This window comes from Camelus ferus, chromosome 5 (assembly GCF_009834535.1).
Source record: "Camelus ferus isolate YT-003-E chromosome 5, BCGSAC_Cfer_1.0, whole genome shotgun sequence".
Classification (NCBI taxonomy): domain Eukaryota; kingdom Metazoa; phylum Chordata; class Mammalia; order Artiodactyla; family Camelidae; genus Camelus; species Camelus ferus.
The window spans coordinates 35,609,261-35,634,416 of NC_045700.1; the positions used below are offsets into that span (position 1 = coordinate 35,609,261).

The 25,156-nt window shown below is 40.8% G+C and overlaps 1 protein-coding gene across 1 annotated transcript in view; it reads left to right on the top strand.

Moving 5' to 3' along the window:
- TANC1 (tetratricopeptide repeat, ankyrin repeat and coiled-coil containing 1) overlaps positions 1 to 25,156 on the top strand; it is a 157,153-nt gene that overhangs the window by 2,313 nt on the left and 129,684 nt on the right. The window contains 1 exon segment of the mRNA XM_014552424.2: positions 15,959 to 16,036. Within this exon segment, the coding sequence (XP_014407910.2) occupies positions 15,959 to 16,036 (78 nt within the window).

Sequence of the window (25,156 nt, forward strand, 5' to 3'; positions counted from 1 at the left end):
TAAAACCTTCTACAGGAGCATCACATCATAACCTCCCGTGAAGTTTTAATTCTTGCTATGTATATGTTTTTTTTTTAATCTCCTCAAGGGGTGATGGTGTGTAACTTGAAGAATATTTGTGTGTGGAGTAGACTCAAAAAAAAAAAAAAAAACAAACCCAAAAGACTTTCTTAGCCTGAGCAGATGTTTGGGAGAATTATTTTTGAACTTTACTAACTAGTTGAACCAGTTTACACTGCCAAGCCAAACATTCCCTTGTTGTGCCATAATTTGCATTGTATGACCATTTTATAACTTTAATTTAAAATTGCCTGGGACAACACTTTCTACGGTTGTAAGTACACAAGGAATGAGGAAAATGACATTGAAGAACAATTTACTAAATTTAATGAGAGCTTAGGCTTATTTAGAAGTCCAGGTGGGAATCTGCTTGAGTGGAATTTTACCGAAGTATGCAGAGATTTGCATATTGAAACCAAAGCCTTTCCCGACTTGTGGCAACACATTTCTCAAAGTAATGTTGAAATAGCAATTTATATGCATTGCCCTTAGAGAGTTATTGGACAGGAAATTTATTTAGTAACTTACACATTTTTTCCCTCCTCCAGTTTTTGGGTGGCAGAGAATTAAGGTAATTTTTCTTTTCTCTTTCCCTCAGGGACCAACTTCAAGGAACTAGATAGGAGCTTAATAGCAAAGATCGTGTTGAATGGCTTTTGCGGTTTTTAACTATGTCTCTTTTGCAAATTTCCCTTTCTCTGAAAGAAAACTTTGTAATCTGTTATTTGAGGTTTTAATAATTGATGGGTTTGGAGAATGGTGAGTTTCTATTTTGAAATCAAAGAGTCTTACCATTTAGGGAGGGACCTTACAGATGACCTGTCATCTGGTTTCCATCGCCTCAACTTCACAGAACTGCTTTTGTCACAAATGGCCTCTGTCTGATAGGACTCGTGACATGACTTTCCGGTAGCGCTTGGTAGTACTGATCACTCCTCATCTGGAACCTTCTCCCCTGGGTTCCCTTGCATCATTCCCCACTACTGTTCTCCTTTCATTTCCTCCTGGATCCTGCTGTGCTGCCCTCAGACGTCCCTGTTCCCTGGCCTTGCCTCCTTGGTGGTTTTCTTTCAGACTGCTCAGCCTCTTTGGGGGACCTCAGCCCTCCCTGGCTTTAGCCACCACCCACATGTTAATGACCCCCAAGTCTTTCCAGTTCACCCTTGTCTAAAACAATCTTTTGTACATTTCTGCTTGGATGACTCATATGTACTATCTCCAAACTGAACTCATTTCCCTCCTAATTACTGCCTGCTTTCCACCCTCCACCTCCCAACGTCCCCTCACTCCCATGCTTCTGTCTGTCTGCTTTTCCCATGTCGGTCGTTGGCGCTATTCAAGCCAGAAATGTGTGACTCATCCTTCACCCTCCCTCAGTCAGCCCTATATCCTAGTTGTCGATTAAGTTCTATCATTTTAGTATCCTAAATAGAAAAGGAAAAGGCCGTTCTACTGACAGTTACTATGGGCTTTAAAGTCGTAGTTTGGCCTGTACGAGCAGGTACAATAACATGAAACAGCGACAACCGTGTATGTAATGTACATGTCTTGCTAGGCGTAGTCGTAGGCCCTTGTCATGTTTCTAATTCTCAGTTATTTTGTAGTGTATCATCTCTGTTACCAATGAGGGTTCTAAGGTTTGGAGACTTTAAGTTACAAGCCCAGGATAACAGGGTAGGTTAAGCACAGTGAGTTAGGATTTTAGGTTAGGATTTTAAACCTCTGAGTTGGTCTCCTGGCTCCAGAGTCTTCTCTATCATGTCACTCTGTCTTGCGCTGTTCCCATAATGCCACAGGTTTAGGTTTCTGGTGCGTAGGTTGACTATGCTGAAGGCAGGAACTGTGTCTTACTCAAATTTGTGTGCACCAGGTATTTTTTTTCTTATGTAGTAGGTGATAAAGACTCTTAAATGGCAAAACCATGATCTGTGTCTTCTGCGGCTTTGTCCAGGTTCAGTCCTGGTTCTTCTATTAGCTGCACTCGCTGGGTAGCCTGAGATCAGAATGATGGGGTAGTGCTGCTTACTCTTGCAGGGTTTTTGTGGGAAAGTGCATTAAAATTCCAGGACATTTTTGAGAAATTTTGTTTGGTTGTGGACATTGATAATTGGCCAGCTCAGATGAGCCTCTTTTTGGTTACAGATGACATGTGAAAATATAAACTCTGGTGATCATGCTGATTGAGTCATTCACAGGCTTGCAATAATAAAAGCGGGAAAGTCCCTTCCAAGCAAAGACCTTCTTAATAAGTATAGTATATGTGGATCTGATTTTTGCTACTAGCTCTGAATATAATAACCATTTTAGAACAGATGAGGATATGATCTATGAAACTACATTATTTAGGGCTAGGCACGTGAATTAAAGCAGAGTCTACTGAAGTTTTTTATTCTGATAAACTGATGTTAGGTGGATGGACTTGAACATGTGCTGCAGCACAACAGTCCCTAAATCGTGGTGCAGACTGTTCTGTATTTTTTTTTCCTCCTGCGTCTCTTTTTTCCCTGAGAAGGAAATGCTCTGTATTTTCCATCATATTTTGCTCACAAGTTTCTCTAAGGAGAGGGCCCCTTATATTGAAGGTTTAATGATTTCTAAATTCCACAGTGAAGAATTGGTTTTGTATATCTTTAAGCCCCATGCGCTGCAGTAGAGGCTGGTCTTGTACATCATTTAATCTTGGGATCCAAGGCTTAGGGTGCCAAGGGCAAGGTTCTAATGTTTTTTTTCTTCCAAGAGTGGAAGTTAAGAGAGAAGGTGTGGCCTGGGCCCAGCTGTGAAGTTTCTCTCTCAATTTCTTTACCTGCCAAAGAGGTCAGTTGAAATTCCTAACTCCTCATTGTCATGAGGGCTAAACGAGATACTTCCAGGGAAAAACATAACAGTGCCTGCCACAGGGTGCATTTGTGTCCCCACCTCTGCTGTTATTTTCATGGTGGTTGGATTTGTGGAGTAAAGGTCTTCTGTTTTCTACAGATTTATACAGTATTGATAAGAGATAATTATAAGAACTCATAAGTCTGAGTCGGAGATGAGTGGCTTTGTGGTTTTCAATGAATTATCAGTGCATTGAAATAAGGGCTTTATTAAGTTTGTGAGAAGGCAGAAGGGAGTTGGCTTGGGAAGTTTGATTGCTTAAAAATAAGGGCCAGGTATTTATTGTTTTTTATCCAGCTTTGTTGCAGACTCCCATACTTTGTGAACCAGAAAGATGTTTCAGTGAGACCATGACAACTTAGCACATCTGTGCCACATCTTCATTATATCTAGAACAGTTTCACACCCACTGTCTCTAATTCAAAGTCATTCCAGAAACATGTGTTCCTGTTTCCACTGGGCTCTAATTGGGCTGTTTCTCCTTAAAGGAGGGATTGGGACCACACACTTGTATTGAGGAAGTAACTGTGTAACTGTGCTACATGTTCCGTTTCAGCTTGGAGACTGTACCTTCTGCAGCAGCTCCCTACCCCCCAACTGGAAAGGAAAGTGATCTCTGTGTATTTGCACATGCGATTTCTGTGCCACCTCACAATCCCTATCTTGCTCCTCAGGTCTGAGACATGTTTCATACTCCCTGTATGTGTTAAGAGGCGGTGACGGAATCCATAATCAAAGATTTCACTGCAGAGTTAAGGGCTTTCATTGAACCTTTCACTGGGTTTTAGAGGAAAAAAATCTGATATTCATACATGGCATGTCACACAGCTTGAAGTGTAAAGCTTGAAATTCACAGGTTTGATGAAAGTTTTATCTGACTCCTAAAAATAACGCTTGTAAGCTCCATGCATAGGAATTACTTTGTAATTCAAAATTTAGCTGAAGGGTCTTTTGCTGTTGGGTCGAGTTTGAATGCCTCCCGTTTAGCTCAGAGCTACCACCATCCCAGCTCTTCTGGAACTACAGAAGGCTTGCATCTTTCTGAGAAGTTTGGCAGCTGAAACACTGAGCCAGACGTAGGTAATTTTATTAGTCTAGAAAAAGTATTACACTTTTGCAGCTGTTGTTGTAGGTCCTAACCATGAAAACAAAAGCCGTCTCAGTTACCCAGGGTCCATGAGAAATTGGCAATGGCCCAATGTAAGTCCGTGTATTTTGGGCTCTGAATTATATTTATCTTCATAGGGCATCCCCTGCTTTAGGGCACACAGCTGGGAAATGGCCTGACTGTATGAGGCAGTGGGGGGCAGGGAGAGGCCAAGCCTTGGGTGCCAGCCTTCCTAGGAAGCCTGAGCCAGTTAATTGGAAGACTGTACTTGCTAGACCAGTAAATACTTTTGCGCAGGATAAGAGCTTCCAAGAAAACAACAGGACCAAATATAAAACACACTTGTCCGCAGTATTCACCCTGGCTTTCCTGCTCTTCTGTATCGTCTCACACTGTTCATTTCCACAGGTCTCTCTCTTGTGATGCCAGGCTGGTTATTGTGAGTCAGTTAGTCATTTGGTGGTGATGGATGTTATGGTTAAATAGAACTTTTACAGACTACCCTGAAAATTAACCACGGAACTTGGCACTTAATTGCTTGGAGCAGTACATATGTAGAATATCCAATCCTGCTAATGTGTGCCAATCAGTAAATTACCATTTAATTTTCTGGATTTCAGTAGTTCCATGAATGGGATAAAACTGAGCTACTGTTTCTCTAGAAACTCCTGGACTATACTCCTGGGCAAGTCTGAGTGAATGTTCTGTCGGGTCTGACTCTGGGTCTCTGGGTCAGGGTCTCTGATTCTAAGGATCATTGGATGTATTAAAGAGGGTCTGTGACCTTGGATGAGTGGAGAAAAAAAATCACATTTTTATTTTCACTAACTTCTAACCAAAATGTGTTTTCTCCCCCTTGGATTATGAAATAAACCATGTACTATCAGTAGCAGCTGTGGCTTTGGCATGTAGAAGGTAGGTTTTTGTATCATGCTGAGGGAGGTGGTTTAAACTACCAGTTGTGGGTATCAGTGCTCAGAAAACTACAGCAGCTCTCGGGCCCGCTGCTGCGCCCTGTCATCTATGCATGAAGAAGCACACATTGCTGTTATCACAGATTTGCTTTTTAAATATTTTGATGTCTGTTTCAGTATAATTGATTACCTTTGTAACCCCATTTTCTGTGTCAGAATCACTCAAACATTCCAATTGGAGGGTCTAGGTGGCTGAAGCAGTCCATGACACTTAAAATGTCACATGTTCCTGCCTTGGATGGCACCCTTCCATCTTCCTCATCTTGATTTGAGACCACACTTGTTAACATTAAAAAGAAAGTCTACATGTTTGGCTTTTGTATCCTAGTACCAGTTGGCTTTGACTTTTATCATCTGGAGTTCTGATAATCCCTCATCTGGGGCCTGTTGGAGTGGATTGAAAAATAAAGCCACTGCCCAATCCCATGTGACCTTTCTCATGGGCCCCTGTGGCAGTCCCACTTGGAAACTGCTTGCTACAACCAAATGTTTATGGCTGGGAATGGTTTCCCTTAGAAATCTCAGATAAGAGCGTAGTGATCCACGTGTTGCTATATTTGCGTTAGCTGAGCGAAGAGACGCTGCTTTGTGGCTCGTATGCACTGGATTTAGCCTCCACTGAGTTATCCCTGCAGGCAGACCCTGATTGATTTTAGAACTTGAAGCCCGAGGTTAAAATCATATTACTTGATTGGACTGTGTAAAACTGGCCAGGGAAGGAAAGCTTGGGTGCCGGGTCATTCCTTTTGCCACCACCCATCACCTTTTAAGAAGCTTCATGCAATTCATTCTAGTGAGAAATCGGGTGATTTCTTTTTTGCGCTCCTCTTGAATAATGAAGCCCCTAATATCTGGGTAAGTGTTAGGAATAGGGAAGCATTGCTCCTGTGACACAGAGGTCCCTGCCCCAGATAATCATCCTCCTTGGGGATATGGCCCATCTCTCAGTGTTCTCCCCTGTGAGCTCATGCATTAAAGAGCTCGCTCATTTTGTTGTGTCTGTTTAGTTGCATGACACCTCTGGATCACATCCACTGACAACACTGTATTTGGAAATAACTCTAAAAGTTGGTTGCCTAGCAGAGCTGGAGGGGGAGTGGACAGTAGGTGTCTCTCAATAGAAGTAGGTTCTCTTTTTTCAGGCTAGAATTGAGGCTTGGAATGCTGCTCTGGAGGTAGAGGTGTATGTGTGTGTGTATATATGTGTAACCAAAGATGGTTTTTCTTCCTCATTTGACAGTTTTGTCTGTTTCACCACCTCACCAAGTCCCTGGAAGCCAGTTTCTCTTTTTAATCCAAAAATGTAGGCACAGACTGATTGCATGGTCAGATTCTGGAGCCAAACTGCTTGGATGGACCCTCGTGAGCTATGTGACCCTTGGCAAATCACAGCCTCTTTGTGCCTTCAAAGAATGGAGATATTAATAGTACCTTCTACGGAGAGCGGTTGTGAGGATTAGATGTCTCTCTCTCTCCCTCTCCATATATAGATAATACATACAATTTAATACATCTCCATATGTGTATGTGTGTGTGTGTATATATATATATGCTTAGAGGAGGCCCAGAATATGATTAGTGCTAAATACATGTTGCTGGCTGCATATCAGAATCACCTGGGGGACTTTAAAAAGAAAAAAAAAAGTACATGGGTATTGAGAACTCCCAACTTAATGAAATTAGGGCCTGGGGAGGTTACAACCTCGTTCAGAGCATCATAGCAAGTGACTGACAGAAGCGGAGGAGGGATTTTGACGTCTTGTATTCCGGGGCTTTAAGTGGAAGATCCATGTGTCTGCTCCGTCCTGCAAGAGATCTTTGTGGAATGAATAGCTGCCTTTCATGAGGCATCTTTGAAGTTGTCTGACCTTTTTCACTTTGAGGCCAGATGCAGTGCAATTTGAAAAATTTAATTTCTTTAGATTTATAATAGCAGGCTTCATTTGGCTGGCATTGATTGATTGAATACCTTTTAACACTTTTTGAAAAATGGACTTTCTGACATGTCTTGAGAGTCTCTTCTTCATCCTAAAGCCTTATCGTCAACCCATGCCGTAGACGCCTCGGAGGAGCGCTTTTACCATCTGTAGTGATGGTCTGTCAGCTACTGTGATCACAGTGGTCCTGTGAACAAGAAATACAGCTTCTCCCTTACAGTGACAGCACCTGAAGGCTGAAGAGACTCGATACTGTCCTGTCAAACAGGAGCAGAGCAGTGTTCCCATTAGACAGACGGGTCCGTGAAAGGAGAAGTAAGGTCATTTTGTAAACATAACGCCTGCTGCCTTTAGTTAGGGAACTGTAATTGTTACCCATCAAGAAGGTGCTCATTGTGAGTTGGGGTCCATAGCTCTGTTGGATGACAGAAATGGAGAACTTAACAGGAGGGAGAAGGAAACAGAAGAGGTTGTAATCAGAGGCTGGTTGTTTCAGAGGGAACTGCTGTATGAGGATTGGGACTTGGGTCTCCAGTTGCTGTAAACTTCACACAGGAGAGCATCCTGTGACCCTGGTCACGTCCTCCACAGAAGCTGTGTGGGAAAGGATGGGACCACATGCAAAGACTGTGGTTCGTATTCAAACCCTAGGTGGTCCTCCATGAGCTTTTGGCCTCATGGCCACTGTGGCCCAGAGTTGGCTTTGTCCCAGCTGTCCTCAGCTGGATCCATGACAACCATACTTTCACCTTCATACAAAGACCACCTTGTTCTTGAGGCTCATATTCTGTGTTCTCCTGGTCATTTCCAACCCCCACCCCCACCCCAATTCATTGGAGACTTTGGAGGTTGTCACTCATAGCCTGAGCTTTCAAATCAGACCTGGGTTCAGGTCCCAGTTTCACTTTATGGATCGTGCAACCTTGGGGAAGTTGTTAATCTCTCTAAGCCTCCCATAGATGATTTTTTTTTGACGATAAAATGAGGTTATATATGAATGCAAAACTCTCTGCTTACCCGACACTTAGTAAACACTTAGTAAATCCTAGCTGTTAGGGTTGAGGTTGATCCCCCAAATCCTGCCTCTGTTACTGCAGTAAGCATCTGAATGGCCCCTCCCCAGACCAAGAATCAAGTTCCTTGACTTCTTTGTTTTCAACAACCCTCACTTGAGGACGTTCTACTTTATCAAGCCATGCTGTTGGCTGTCGTATGGGCTTTAACATTGTCTGGAATTGTTCCGCATCCCAAAATTTAAAATTCATTTAAAACCATCAGGCAGACTCTTTTTCAGGTTCTTCATTCATTAGTCCAGCTGTATCTGCCCTTTGATCTCTTGGCGACACTGCCTGTGTTCTCTCTGGCTGTCATACCTGTCTGGGCTCCACTCCCCTCCTGTCCAGCCTCGACCCCACGGCATGCCACTCTGAGTGTTCTTGTATGAGCACCCCTGCCACTCTCATTGCACCTGTGCTGTGGATACGCAGTTGCTGATCAAGCCTCTTGTCCTGTGGGTGGTTTTTCTTGGGGCTGAGCATTGGAGGATGGAATTGCGCACTTTCATAGTTGGATGCCAAGTCTTTGTCTGCAACCTCAGTTTGGTAATCAGAACTGTTCAGCTATCTTTTTGGTGGGTGGGGAAGTTGGAGGTTTATTTAATTTTTTTTTTAATGGAGGTACTGGGGATTGAACCCAGGGCATGCCTAGCATGTGTGCACCCTTCCACTTGAGCTGTATCCTCCCCCTGTCCTTTCAATCTTTGGGCTTGCCTTCCTTCTACATGGGCTGTTCTGAACCTTTTCTGCTCCTCTCATACCTTAGTTTTACTTTATAGAGAAAACGGAGGTATGGACTTGTAGCTTTCTGCCCATGTTTGCCGACAGTTGTTATCTTACTCTTCCATCATATTATACTTTGTACTTTGTGTCCCTCTTTGCTTGGCACAGAGTAGATACTTAGGAATGTGTGTAGAATGAAAAACCTGCAACCACTGGCCCACTGCTCATTCTTTAATTGGAAGATCAGGTTGTGACCCTGACTCTGCCACTTGCTGGCCCAGAAGAGTCAGGACAAGTTCCTTCCATACTCACAGTCTTGCATTTTAAAGGAGGATATTAAATTTAAATTTATTAAAGGCTGGCAATCTGTTTTGAGGTACAGCTATTCCCTTTGACAATTACAGACGGATTAAGATTATGTTCCTCCCCAACGTATCTGCTGATACTGAAGTGAGATGGCATACTGTTCTGGGGGTGGTAGAGTGGGGCAGGGTCTGACCATCCTGACACACAGCCTAGTGGAGGAAGCAGGCCGGTAAGCAATTAAAATAAGGCTAGGAAGGCTTCTAAGAGGAAGAGCTTTTGAGGTGGGTTTTGAAGTGGGCTTGTGAAATGCCTTTGCTTTCTCTAATAGATTAAGTAATCTGTGAGTATCTGGATGGTGGTGGTGATGGTAATGTCACATTTATTTTGTCTTGTCATTAGGTAGTACCCTACTGTTAGGTTGGGAGGCGGGTGCTTGGTTGGGGAGCTTCTGGGTGAAGACAGCTTCTAAATGAGTAGGGACTTCCTGCAAGACCGGTGCTCATTCCTGAATGAGAGCCATTGGCCTGGGAGGCATTGTGATTGTTACTAGGAACGCTGCCCTCAGTTGTTTCCCTATCTGAGCCCTTCCTGGTTGGAGGGGGAATGTATTGATTTCAGGTTTTGGCTTTTCTGTTATTGTACTTATCTCTTCTGTACGCATGTTTGAAATACCAAAATAAAACCTGACTGTAGCCAGTGCTCCCGAGGGCCTGATGACAGAACAGACCCTGCCATGGAAATGTGCTGTTTATTGTCGATAAGCCAGGTACTGCTGACCTTAAACTTGGAAATTAGTACTCAGTACCAAAAGAATTCTGACATTATTAGTCCAAACCCCTTGTGGGAGAGAACTGCCATTGATCTTTATTTCCCCTCCATAACAATCCTAATAGTCATTTATTTAAAGAGATTTACTTCATGTCTGTTGAATGAATATAAGGTACATTGCTAGGTGCCATGGGGATTTGTACAGTTCACATTTTTCACTGTGATTTAATTGATAACCATTTGTCAGTACAAAGTGGGATGTGGAATTAAAGATATCTTTTGACTATGATGGTCTGGGAGGGCGTTATGGAGGAGACAGTGTTAGAAGTTGAATTGAACAAATCCCTTTATAATATAGAAAAATGGCTCTTGTAGCCAGAAGCGAGTAGCTTCTTAATATTTTCTTCCAAAAGTGAAATTTCTCTCTTTTTTTTTTTTTTGCCAAGTAGTTATCAAAATGAAAATTTCTTTAAACAAACTTGTGTATAGTAATTCTTCAGTAATTTGAAATCCTCGCTTAGGAGAGTCAGATTTTTTAAGACACTTCTCAAAACAATTTGTATATCTTTCAACAGTCTAAGAGGGAGTTTCCATTTAATTTTTTGCAGCAGAACTTGAACATTTGAGTTTAAACCTCATGCCCAGAATTCTTTTAAATTCCCATTGGTTGTGACCGCTAATTTACTGTGCTTTTTAATAACTCATACTCAAATCCAATGTCATTTTGCCTAAGACAAACCTACCTATAAGGAAAAGAACAGCAGAATGAGAAGTACAGTTTGTAGAATGGCTTTGAATAAAGAAGACTAAACGCTTGGGCCTGTGTGTCTTAGGGGATAAATTACAGTCAGATGATGCCGTCTTCCAGCTCCGCATGTTAAGCAAAACCAAGGGCTGCATCTTTACTTATCACAATTGCTTTCTGGTTTCTTGATTGGTAACCCATTCTCCTCTCCCCCAGCGTTTCTGGATGGAGCATCTGAATCCTCAGAAAGTTCAGGGAGTTGTTCCCAGTCACAGTGCTGGGACCAGGTCTCCTATTCCTAGGCTTTTTCTACTACAGGGGGTAAAAATGTGAGCGAGACCTCCTGGAATTTCAAGTATTCATCAAGGGTTGGTTTTTCCCAGCCTCCTGGGATCTTTAAAAGAATGTCAAGATACGTCCCTTGCTTTCAGGAAGCTTTTATAGCCCACTTTTCCATGAATTTCAGTGACAGCCAGTGCCCCCTCTAACAGAGCTCTTTGTTTCCTTCGGTGGTCTCTAGTCTGCTTTGTTTTCCCCTGTTTGCTCTCTTCTGTATTATTTATCCCGTAGGCTGCTTCAGACACTACCCCCTTAATCACCACCACCCATTTCCTTTCTTTTGATAAACATTAAAGGTTGCCAGTGCGAAGGAAAGTTCCAAAGGCAGTGATAGAGAAGACATGGCTATTGCGTAGGGGGGTCTTGGATCTTGCAGGGTTGAGAAATTTTTGAGCCCCTATAATTGAGGATGTCTTTGATATCTCTCTTCTCGGAAATAAAAATTTCTTCATGATCATGTGCCCCTTACTTTCCAGTGTTTCACTTGTAAATATTGCTGCTCTGGCTTTATTTATGTTGGTAAAAGAAAGGAGGCACCTTCTGAGACAGCTTTGCTTTGAGGCCACATGGGTGGTTTGATGGGAGAAGCTCCTTCCAATGGAGTGAGCCCAGAGTGTGTGTTTAGGTGTCCAGGATAACTGGACAGTTATTTTATTATAACTTTTCTTATATTTTGATATTAAGGCTAGTTCAGATGTGCACATGAAGGGATATTATGAAATGCAGCATTTTCCTCCCAAATACCTCGTGAATTTAACTGAGTTTTCTTGGATTCCTTGCAAATGAGAATATATAGGAATGTTCCTTGTAATTTATAAACTGCTATAAATGTGGGTTAATTGCTTGACTTGGAGGAAATCTCTCATCTGTGTTCATTGCAGCCTAGTTAAATCTGTCAACAAATACTGAGAACAGAGTGGGTGCAAAGGCTGTGTTCCGGCTTCTGTTTGTATCTATTAAAGAATAAACAGCCCCTGCCTTCAGCGCACCGATTCGGCTTGAGATTGTGTAAGCAGGCGTTGTGGCACTCCGGGAGAGGAAAGTTTTAAGGCTGGTGTAATCCTGTGATTTCAGACAAGGTGGTCATGCTTATGATACTGTCAGTGGGATTGCAAACTGCGGTACATTTTGTCTTGTTTTGAAATCATCTCGCTATTTAACCTAGGATAACTTTTGTTATATTTTATATACCGTTGTAATTGCTGTGCAGAATGCTTATGTAACACATAACATGGAGACACTGTGCCTAGATCCCCAAGGAGTTCATGTGTTAAAAGAGAAATCTGAGAAGTAAAATTAAGCTTCATAGTTGATTTAACTTTTAGGGGTTTTAAAAGGAAGAGTCTATGGCATTTGGGAACCTTAGATGTTGAATGATATTAGAAAGATAAGGAAATTTAGGTGACTGCAGGTCATTGACCTAAAGGTAATGTCATATAGTCATTTTATTTTCTGATAAATGAACATTATAGGAAATTTTCTCCTGTTAGATAATTTCAGTTGTTGTAACCTAGAGGCTGGTCTTTTTTCCTCAGAAATACATCATTTAAAGAAATGAGAGCTGAAGTTGTCTACTTTTTCAAAGATTTATTTTTAAGTATTTAAATTTATCCATGTTTGTACTCCTTGCTGTGACAGAGGCTCAGTCTGGCTTTATGGGGCAGAAATTGAGGGATTCTAGCTTGGTCAGTATTTATTTGAATTATACCTCTGCCTTTTGATCTATAGTGCAATACTGAAGGTGAAAAAGGATAATATTTCTTGTCTTATCCTATCATACTTATCCATAAGTACTTCCTTCCACACATACGGTTCTCAGGTAGGAACTTATAGCTTCTGGGAGTTTCTTTTCCATGTGTTACCATTTAATCCTTTGGGTCTGAATTACTGTAACTGGAGGCTGTTTTACATCATTTCTGTTTGGTTCACTTCTTTAGTGGGTCACTGTTCACCCTTTTGGGAGGAAAAAAATGACAGTAGTTGAAATTGCTACTGGAAGGGACGTGTGTCTGATGATGTAGAAGGTACTGTTCAGGGAGAGCCTGCGGCTGCCCCCATAAGACTGCTTCACGGTGGTGGTTACATTTATGAATTTACCACCATCTTCCTTTTGGTACTCAAACTGGGATCAGAAACTCATGTCTTAAATGGATGGTACTTGGCAGTGTCTCCCTTTAACAAAGCTCATGAGAGCTGTTGTTTAAAGCCAGAACAGTGGTTTATTAATTTATTCCCAGAATCGTATCTGTCAACAAGCTAGGCAATTGTGTTGGGTTGACTAGACCAGCACACTTTCCCCTACTGTTGTTAGGCTAAGAAAGCCAAATTATGAGGCACTGCTCAGTGAGAACAGGATCAGAAGGAGGAAGGTAGTGACGATGCCAGTGTTTAAAAGCACTGGGTCCCATAGCCTGATGGTCTGTTTCCCAGTGGATGTGGGGGTTATGTATTTATGGGTCCATAGATACCATCAGGTATGCCAGGTAATCTTCTCTGGACTAGACTGTCCATGTTGGCCCCACCAGCTTATTACTGTAGTCGCTCTTTCTGACCAACCCCTTTCAGATGGGCATAGTCTTTAGGTCTGTGGATGAATATCAAGTTCGCGTTAGTCTTCTAGGCTACAGCTGATCAGGACTACCAGGTGACTTTGCATAGCTCTACTCTGATCTATGTTACTTTCAGAATTTAGCTCACTGGGAGCAGTCCTTTCCTTTCCAGCTTGTGTGTGTATGGGCATGGGGGAGGAGGGGGAGAGTTCCTTAACTTTTGCACTCGGGTATGATCAATTAAAGTTTCTCCAGGTTGCATTTTGAATAGCTTTTAGAATATAAATTGAAGCTCTTTCCTTTGAGTTACTATTTAGGGAGGAAGGAAGAACTGGGAAAAAAAATTACACCAGATATCTGATATCAGTGGTCTCAAGTGAAGAAGCTGTGGAAGATGTGACCATCCTGAAAACAGCTGAGCTCCCCAAAATAGGCACAGAAGGTGTTTGGGCCGAGATGCCCAAGTCAGTGTCTACCAGTCCTTGCCCTTTGGGACACACAGTCCAAGTGGCATGGGAGAGCTGTTGTGGATTGGTGGTGAAGGGGTGATTAATCAGAGGCAGCCTCACCGCCATGGGGGGGCCTGAGCTGGTCAGTGATCCAGGGAAACTTGGGGCTTTGGAAAAGTTTCCTAAGGACCTTGGCCAAGCTCTGAGGGCACGGTTCCATCGATATTTTCTTTTGTCTTATTTCCTAAGTATGTAGTCTTTACTAAACGACAGATCTTGACAGTTGATTGATTTTATTTGGAGAAGAAAATGTCTGTGCTTACCGGGCATCTCTTTCTTTCTTATTTAATTTTGCCTACCATTTTTTATGCCACGACATTTTGCATTGTTTCTTTCAAACATGACTGTCAGGAGAAATTTGTGTTTCCACAGTTTCCCTCTGGAAGCACACTGTGGCCCTCTTCCAGATTCACTGCTTGTCCTTTAGGTGAAACCTTAGTCTTTTCATGGTGGTCCATTCAAGTAGCATTTTTAAAAAGAATTAGGTTGTAAGCCATGCCCCCTTTGTGTGTAAAGACCTGCTTGCAAGATGGTTTAACCCTAATAAACGTCATTATTGGTTTCTCCAAATTCTGCTTAAGATATTTTCTTCCTAGGATCTTTCAGGTTGGTTGGTTTGTTGTTAATTTTGTTTGTTTGTTTGATTGCTGTTGGCCAAAGCTTTCATTGCTCTGAGCAGAGAGGCGGGTGCAGTGGGAGAAGGAGGACCCTAGCTGGGAGTCTGCAGGTGGGGATTCCGGCCCTGCTGTTAATTAGCTGCATGACCCTTGGGCAAGTCAGCCTCCTAGGGTCTCTGTGCCTTCATCAGGAAAACAAAGAGCTTGGAAAAATAAATACAGGCCTGGACCCGATGATAAGAAAGGTCACCCTGTGTGCTTGTGTTGTGAATGGCAGCACTTTGGGACTCTTCCTCCTTCTCAGTGGTCCCCACAGAACCTCAGCTTCACCCTGGGGTTGAGTGCTTGTGTGGGGTGTGATACTGAGGCCATTGTAAGCACTGGTGCTAACAAGGCAGGATTTTCTACAGAGGAGTCATCCCTTCTCTTCTCTCTCTTTGGGAGCAAGCCTCTTTCCTTCTACCTGTCCTCCCCTTAGTGCGTTAACAGGGTGTGATGGGTAACACAACACACCTGCCTTGGTTACTGTTTGGGGTTGTCTAGCCATCTCATCTGAGTTAGCGGAGGGAAGAGAGAGCTAAAGGAGGCTGACTAAATGATGAAATAATGGGCCTTTTGTCTGGCTCTTGCTGTAGGGGTGGTTTTGTGTTTCACCTTAGGCCTGGGCCATTGTGTTGTTTTTATGTGCTCAGTACAACCCTGCTTAAAAATACGGCTTGCTTTAAAGGATTCAGCCACAGGCCTATTCTACTTACCCCTCCCCTCCCCAAAAGTCCTAACTATATGTGGTAAAAACCCATTGCAGTGTGTGCTGTTTGATCAGACCCCTTGACATCAGGGTTGAAAAGTGTTCCCACTGTATTTGTTTTGCAAATGTTTATAAGGAATGTTTCCTTCTGATAACCTTCCAAAATGTTTTCCTTATGGTTGTATAATCAGTAGCACCTGTAAAACATGCCTTTAACCATGTAGCTTCCTTCTTAACCATTATCTTTTTGGTTCTGTCTTAATGTTTTCTTTTGATGCACGGGGGCTGGAAGACCCACATTCCTGTGCCAGACATCTTACAGTAACATGTCCAGATTTAGCCTCATAACCTTAATTAGATGTGGAATGTTGAGAATGCACTGTTGTGGTTTTTTTTTAAACGTTTATAACAAGACGGTGAACTTCTGATCACTTCATTAAAAGTTATAAAACACTCCTTGTGTCTTCAGCATTTTATTTAGTTCCCCATCTTAGTTTATTCATAGAAAGTTAATGTAAAACTCAAGGCACCTTTATTATCCCAAGCGATCTGTTTGCTTGAAGTTACCTTTTGTGTCACTATGCAAGTTACGTTCCAATTCATAATCCTCAATTCCTCTCTCCTCCCCTTCTTTTCCCTTTAGAAGCAAGAGTGTTGAAAATGTTAAAGGCCGTGCTGAAGAAGAGCCGAGAGGGAGGAAAGGGAAGCAAGAAGGAAACAGGTATGTGTCTGAGATGGACTTGAGCTGAGCAAGCATGGTGCGCTTGGGCCAGCAAGGCCCTGTCACTCTGGGGAGCAGATGTCACTGCCTGGGGAAGGGGTCAGAGAAGTGACGCAGGTTCAAGCAGACAGCATCCTAGAGGCTGAGAGACCCTAATGTATTTCTGAGCCTTATTCTGGGAAGTGACTTTGAAAGTGGAGTTTGGGTTTTGAACCAAATCCTTTCCCAGAAGACTTGTAAGTTTCCTGATTTTAACAGGTCATTCAGATCCAGAGGCAGAGTTACAGACATCGAGGGAGAGCAGGTGTGTCCAGGAATTTGGTTTCTAGAAAGCCTTTTTTCCCTTTTCCCACACGTGATTGCATTTTATATGTCTGACCAACTGCAGGCTGGCTGGTCCTCATCTTTTGAGTATCAAATTTGCCCCCTAACAGGTGTTGCCCCACTCAATGCCAGGCAGCTAGTTGGTTTTCATTATGATGAGAGCTACTTAGTTTGGCTTGGATTTCATTCCTGTTTGTAGAGTTCTGGGGCACATGTGGTCATTGTGACTCTGTTGTGTTCCGTGCGATAAATTTCTCTAAGGTTATTTGGGCTACCACTCAGTGGTCTGTTTCTCTTGCTAGAAAAACTACAGATTATCTACCTCTCCTGCACAATAAAAAAATGTTAGTGTGGATTATTTACCTGCAGTGTGCCGTTTCACTCTCTAAACTCATGTTAATCCGGAGTCGGAGAATGGCTGGTTTTCTGAGTTACTGTATAGTGAATAACACTTCAATTTTAATTTCTATTAAAGTATGAATAAGTATGCTTATTACTGAAACATCACTGAATTATAGTTAACTCTTTAATTCAAAATATCATGTCATACCTTGTGGTAATATTATTAATACCTATTGTTTCTGTAGGAGAGTAAGTGGACTTAAACAAACTTTTTGATCATATGGACACATTTGACAAATTTCTATTATTATTTCCCTTAAACCAAGTCTGAAAAATGGCAAACTTAACCTTAAAAGTAGAGACTTTTTTTTATAAAGTTGCTATTAAGATTCCATTAGGAGCCGCTCATTAATGCCTGGATGAGCAGATACAAAGAAAAGAAGAAACCAGTTTTTAATAACAGAAACAGGAGACCATAGTTAGCTCTTAAACTTAGGAAATCAACTGCTAGCTTTGAATAATTGATTAGAATTGTTACTATGGAGAATTTTGGTTCACATAATTTCTATCCAGGGGGGCATTCGCCCTCTGCTGGGTCGAGGCCAAAGTATCCTTCTCTTAGTTCTCTAAAAGCTGTCTAAAGAAACAAACAAAAAAAATTTCCCCCAGTTTTGGCTCAACTGAGAATCGTCCTAGAAACTGTGTGATTTGCTTCTTTAGAAGCCTTTATAATTTCCAGGATCAAGTTAGATCCTGAGCTGTCTGTTGGGCTGGAGCTGCCCACCAGTGGGTTGTTTTTTTCAGGGCCAGGGTCTCCAAGCCAAAGCTCCCTACTTAGTAATGGAGTCTTTCACAGCAGGCCTACCATCTTCTTTGACCCGTGCCAGACTCATGTGAAATGACAGTATATTAATGATTTTCAGCACCCTGCCTTTCAGATGGGCCAGACAGTGAACATAGTTTGCATATGAAACTTTTCCAGTTGTAGAGCATATGATTTTGGGTTTATGTTCTCCTTTGGTCTTTAAGAGCAACTACTGTTTTTTCTGAATCATTTTTCATAGTAATTCCCACACAACAGCTTTTCACTAATGCAAACCAATTTATAAAAGCAATGGGAACATTTCTCATAAAACATCTGTATTGTGTATGCCTCTTTCCTCTTAACTAGAACCTGGTTGTATTCCGTTGGGGAACAAAGCAGATGGAATTTTAAATCTTGATGAAGTTATGTCACAAGATGATTGGGGGAAATACTTGGAATTTCACCGTTCATATGTTGAGCTCTGTGCCAACTCTCATTATATAAGTAAATCATAGCTAAGTTTCTCTGTAAATTAAAGCTGGCTGATCTACTGAGACTTCTCTGAAACTTGGGTAATAATATCTGCTGCAAGATGGAAAAATTTTGCTCCACTGTTCCCAATTAAAACCAATCTTTGTTGTAAAGACAAAGGAAAATTCATTTTTATGTGCTTGAACTCACAGTCACAGAAACTTAGAAAATATTTACGTCTAGAATATTGAGTTCAGCTTTTCATATCCTTTGTAGATTGTTTTTGCAGACAATCTAGAACTACACTTTTATGTTGAACCTATTTTGAGAATTTGGCAAATATAATCACAAAGTTAAATTTAATACTCTTAAAAAAATTTTTTTCAGAAGTATTGAAACATTTTTATACTCTCAACTCCTATCCCTAAAAGAAAATGTTACTTTAAACTATTGGTAAGGTTTTAGCAGTTAATGAAATTCAATTTATATGTATATAAGGGTATTTGAAGTACTATGTATTGTGAGGTATTAAATTATTATTTTTTAACACCTTTATTGTAAACTATACAGTACAGTAAACTATACATATTTCAGTTGTACAATTTGATGAATTTTGATAGATGTAGACACCTATGAAACCAGCACCATAAACAAGATAGTTAACATTTTCATCAATCCCCAAGAGGTGCAGATTTCGAATTCTTGATTTATCCCTTCCCACCCCCTTTACTCCCTGATAACTATAAGTTTGTGAGTCTGTTTCTTTTGCAGATAAGTTCACTTGTGTCCTCTTTTTTGAGATACTAAATTACTGAAAGCCATTGAGTCAACTCTAAAAATAGCAGAATTCTTTTTTTTATGATTTTTTTTTTTAAACCTAGGAAATGCTTACAGCTGAGCAAAAAGTGTTATCTGGAGGCTGTAGAATCACATTGGAGAAAACAGTATTAAAAACTTTAACAATCATTTTGGGGAAGTACATTTATCTTGTCCATCTGTGCAAATGAGTACTGTGTTTCTCTTGACCTTGAGTCAGGCCTCAGGGAGCAAAAATCAATATTAAACCATAATGTGGGGAGGGCCAGACGAGGGCATCTATTTTTTCTTTCCCTGCTCTTATGTTAAGATCTTGCTCTAAAACAAGCAAATGATGTGTTGTCTTTATTTTGAAGCTCTCTAGAGAGGGCTGCAACCTTATACCAAATGTCTAAATGACCTTTACTACCAGAAAACTTTCATATCACTATTATTAAGCTGACTTAATTTAAAAATAATTACCGCACTCTAAGATTTGACAGTATTCTGATACCAAACCCCAACTTAATAAGAGTTTAGAGTGGATATAAGAGCAACATAGGAAATCGTCTTTGCTGTACAGAAGCACTGTTTAGAAAATGAACAGGAAAAAGCCCCATTTTATAATAGAAACAGGAACTTTAAATATCAAACTGAGAAGAAATGTATAAATCTTATATTGAAGAAAAGAATAAAAACTTTATTGAAGGACTTAAAGGAAGACCTGAAAAATGGAAAAAATACTTTATTTTTGAATGGGCAGGCCAGGGCACTATTTTAAAACTGTTAGCTGTTACAAAATTATCTATACATGCCATTTAATGCCTAATGAAATTCCAACTATTTTCTTTTTAAAGACTTAATTTTTTAAAGAGCCAGTTTCAGGTTTACAGCAAAATTGAGAGGAAGGTACAGAGATTTTCTGTATACCCCGTGCCTTCACTCATTACTAGCCCCCCCCCATTATCAGTATTCTCCCATCAGGGAGGTACGTTTGTTACAACTAATGAACCTACATTGATACATAATAATCACCCCCAATCCATAGTTTATTTTTGGGGGTCACTCTTGGTGTTGGACATTCTGTGAGTTTGGACAAATATATAATGACATGCATCCACCATTATTCTATCGTACTGAGTATTTTCACTGCCCTAAAGATCCTGTTTTGTTTTGTTTGAACACAGTTGATTTTAGAATTCATCTGGAAGCGAAAATGCTTCAGAATAGCCAGAGATTCCGTGTGGGACAGGTGCATCAGAATGGCTGAGCCTGGTTCCCACGCCTGGGTTCTAGCTGCAGGAAAGGCTGAACAAGTGTGTATTTGGAGTTCTCAGCTTCTACAGGGCAAGGTGGGCTCCGCCTCTCACCAAGACATTGTGTGTTACGGAGGATTCTTCAGTCATAGACATTTCCGTGCAGGTCCCCTCCACTTCAAAATCTAACCAACTCGGATGTCTAATACAGCTCATTATAATCGCTACCGCTTTCATATAGCGAGTATGTAGCTTGGCTAGTTTTTGAGACTTTTTCCCCTCTACTGGTCTCCAAGGAGAGAAACCTAATTTTACCTAACATCTATGATATAATCAAATCTCACTGTTGATGGTCGTTTTGGTTGTTTTCTTTTAACCCTGAAGAGAGTGGCATCAATCTGGAGGCCTTAGGAGGGCAAGGCCTCCTGCCCTCCTAGAAAGGGCTGATCCCTCTCCTCTCTGTGGATGCCTTCCCCTGCCCTCTGCCAATCTTGAAACCGTAGTCTTTGCCCTATTCAGCTCTTCCTGCTTGCTCTCGCTGGTGTGGAAGTAGCTCCAAGTTGAGGCAGAAAAGCAAAGTTTGGTGAATTTTTAATGGTGGTACTGCCTCAATTAAAATACAGACTGATTAAGGAAAGGTTGCTTGTTATGCCAAAATAATTGTTTATTGGTCTTTTCCTTTCAGTTTAATTATCTGTGTTCTTTTTTCAGCAGGGGGGCTTAGTTTGAAGTGATTTATTAAAAAAAAAAATTGACCTTCACCTTTTCATCGTTAAAACCCAGCTAGTTGGCTAAATACACTTGTAATTGTGTTAATTAAGGCATTGGATAGTCCCCAAGCTTGAATGTGTACTGAATCTGTTAGCTTTACATCTAATCCCTCACTCTGAATTTGTAGTAAAAGGGAGCTGTTTGCCTCTAAAGTTTAAAAGCCATTGATGTGATTGTTAAATGTGGTATTTTAAGCCATTCCAAGCTGCAGTCTGGTTTTCAGTGGTACCTTCTAAAAATGCCTCAATACAAATGATGCTTTGTTTTATCCAGAAAATATGAAGCTGCTTTTGATTATTCTGTGCTGCGTTGCCCGTTTTCTGTGGTTGTGGGCTATTATTTAGGAATTTGGTACAGTGACTGTCTTGCTGAACTATGGATATTTGGTGTCTTGTTGTTAACTGACTCCAAAAATGTTTCCCAAGCAACAGAACAAGCAGAAATAATTCAGTCTAAAGGTGTTGTAGTTCTCTTTATCAGAGCATTTAAATAAATTCTGCAGAACACTAGGACAGGAATTTAAACACAGAATGGAACCAGGCTGAGTTTTAGTATGACTAGAAATGCTATTGCCTCTGGTGTGATTGGTCCTTTTGTGAGTTTTTCTCTTTGTTGTCCCTCATACATCACAAAGTCTACAGGAAGCACAGACTTTGGAATTTGAAGATACAGATTGAAATCCTAGCTCGTTCACCTCCCAGTTTACTTGAACTCAGACAAATTTCTTGACCTAGTTAAGCTACCTTACAGGGATGTGGTCAAGGTTAAATAAGATAACATCTCTACAAAAGTGTGTAGCTTGACATCTGGCTTCTGCTAGATTTCAGTACAGCTCTTCTTCTTTGAGAAAACTGCGTGGTACCTTAAAGAACAAATAAACTTTAAGACTTCTTCTTCCTTCCCTGCTGAAGAGAAAACAGGATTGATCTCAGGCAAAAGAGTGACGTTCTAGAAGCTTCTTTCCTTGACTTCCTCTCTCCAAAGACTGATTCTACCATTGACTGTGGATACTAAAGCCTCTTCTGCCGTCTTTAGTCTTTCCCCCATAATAAAACTGGGGAAGCTCTGAGTCATTTGTCTGTTGTATCGTGGTTTATACTTCGAAAATCATTGATTTTACCTTTTAGCCTATATCAAGTCACTTGCATTTTATCCTTAATCTTTGTGAAGTTAAACTGAAAGTCTTTCCCCCAGCTAGAGAAATTTCAGGAGTCAGCAGGAAGCTTTAAAAATAGATTTCTTCGTACATTTTATAAAGTTGCTGAGATGTTTCATTTCAACATATCTTTAATGAATGAAGGTCTTTATATGTGGAAGGCTCCATTGCCCATCTTCTTTGTAGCTTTCTCATGTTTTAGGGAAATATAAAGGATGAAAGAGAAGGGTGGGCCTAATTCTGAACACATATCATGTGTCAGGCACTGTATGTAATGGACCTGGCCCATCCTGAGCTGCCTGTTTCTTGTGAAGGGCATAACTAGAGAAGGGCTTGAACTGAGAGGGTGAAGTCAAGACTCATACTGATCTTGTACTTTCTTTGGCCAATAAGACCTCTACCAAGTCACAACCTATCCAAATCATCATAAGGGAGGTAGCAGATTCTCAAACAACACTACTTACTTTCTTGGACCCTTTTTTGTGTAAATACACTAGGAATGTTAACAGAGAAATAAAACAATTCAGAGTCCTTTTTTGGTCAAACTTAATTTCATTTTACAAATAATTTTTTTCATGAAAGCTGCTTTTCTGTTCAAAAGACAAAAAACAGAAACAATGGTCTTATTTCCTATGGACCAGGTTTTCAGAGAGCTTTGTCATGTGTAGCTTTGTAATTTCCATAGAAAATTCCATATTTGAATTTTCATGTGATCTATTTGCATTTCCTAGAAGGGGAATTTCAAGGTTTTATTTCTACTCTAGAGAAATGTAAAAAACTTAATTTCATATAACCGACTGACAAAGGCAGTTCCTGAGAGGGGCAATAGGCTACTAAAGATTTTGACCTGGATTGACTTCTTTTTTCTATGGAGGATCATCTAAACTTAATGATTCCTCCTAAGGGGATAAGGGCTTTGACCTTGCACTTGTCCTGCAGTTAATGGTTGGCCATCAAGGGTAGCCCGTTGAGTAGCCCTAGCCCTGGGACAGAGCATCAGATGGAGAAACCCTTATTCGTATCTGAAATCATGAAATTGGAAAGTTGGGTCTGCATCTTTCCACTCTCTCGTGCCCCCTCTCCCTTTGGTGGCCACATCAGCCATCAGTGGTGCCAGTGTAGACTCGAGATTCTTGTCCTGTGTTCAGGTGACCACAGCATTGTCATGGGATCAAGATGAGACAAGACTTTAGCAGCTGATTTTCAATTCTTCACTCAAGAGTTTTTGTCAGAGAGTTGCCCATTTTTAAGGGATTTTGGGAGCATGAAACTGCTAGATTTTGTACATGATGACATTCTTTGTGCCCTGAGACTGTCCCAGAGCAGAGTCCTCCGTAATAAGATGTCTCTAAGACTCGCACATAGGTGCCTGTAATGGTTAGGGCACTTGTCTGGAGTGTCTATGGAGCATGGAACTGGCTGGCAGCAGAGGCCAAAAAAGATGTGAACTCCAGGTTGAGAATGGAAGAGAGCCACCCTGCACTGCTGACGTCCTGATGACTGTACTGTCATTTCAGTTCTCAAAATTGAACAATGTGTCTGCTAATGCCTTGTATCTTTGTGTGGGCTTGTTTGTCCGCCACCCCTAGTCCCCCACCAAATTTTCTAGGTAACTTCAGAGTTATGAAGAAAACAGCTTTCTAAGTGCCTGATGTTTAAAAAATACATATTTTATTGACGTCTGATGGTACATTTTCTTGTTGTCTTAGTTTGGGTGGCCATAACAAAATGCCATAGATTGAGTGGCTTAAACAACAGAAATTTACTTTCTCACAGTTCTGGAGGCTAGAAGTCTGAGCTCAGGGCGCCAGCATGATCGGGTTCTGGTTGAAGGTTCTCTTTCTGGCTTGCAGGTGGCTACCTTATACCTTTGTCCTCACATGGCAAGAGAGAGACAGCAAGCTCTCTGGTGCCCCTTATAAGGATGCTAATCCGAGCATGAGGGCCCCACCCTCATGACCTTATTTAAATCTAGTTGTCTCCCAAAGGCCCCTTGTCCAAAATACTATCACGTTGGGAGTTAGGGCTTCAGTATATGAATTTGGGGGAGCACAGCTCAGTCCATAGCACTTGTCTTTGTTGTTTTGATTATAAATGTAATAGTGCTTCATTGATTATAAAACACACCTTTATTTTAGGTACCACTAAGGAAGAAAACTGCTGTCAATTAAACTGATGTACTTTGTTACTTAAAGTGTATACTTACTGAAAATTTCCTTTCTTTAGAGAGTTACTTTTTATATATTTCAATCTTTTTCATAAAATAAGAAAATGAAATAAGTTGGTTTAAGATGTTTCAAATTTATTTTCAGAGCCTTCTAAATCTTGGTTTTTTTTTCCACCTGGTTGTCAGTATTCGTTTTTCTCCATACTGCATCGTCTTCACCACTAAGAGCACTGATGATGCAGCAGGTTTTGAGTCCTTCACTGTTTTCTCCAGGACTTTCTTCCAAGCTGCAAACATCCATTCTGCAAGTTTGATGCCGTTCTTTCATGATCTCAAAAGGAGGTTCTAATGGAAGGCTTTAAAATAAAATCCAGGGCTCTGATTCCTTCTTCAGTGCGCTTTAAGTGGTCTGTTGACTGAAACATGAAAGATGTTATAATTGCCTAGTCACGCCACCAGATGTAATAACTCAGGTTTGCCCCATCAGTGCCCACCAGGTTATAACCATTCCCTGGCTGATAACAATTTTAAGATGCCATCAACTATTACATCCATTTCGGTTTTGAAAAAGTTAAAGTAAGAATAAATATGGGCCTTTGAATCAATGCCCAGTATAACATGTGCTCATTGTAGAAAATTTGGAAAATATTGTTAAAGAATATCCTGGGTTTTTTTCCTTTATTCTTTTGCTTTATCCTTTTTAATGTCATTAGGCTTTGAAAAATGCCTAACATTTTATTGTACCAAAATACCATAGGTTTTTTGGGTGCATTTTGTTTACATATATTTCTCATTCATTAAAAAACCCTGTGGAGAATACATATCTTTGTATAAATCTAATTATTTTAGTAGAATGTTTCTAGACAAAGAATTAATAGTGAAAGGAAATGAACTTTTCAGAAGCTTGTGGTACCTCTTGCCAAATTGTTTCCAGAAGGTTTGTTGGTCGCCACCTGTCTAAGCACTGTGTGAGTGCGCCTGTTTGCATGACTCTTTCTAGTATTAGATAATTGTGGATTTTAATCATCTTTGT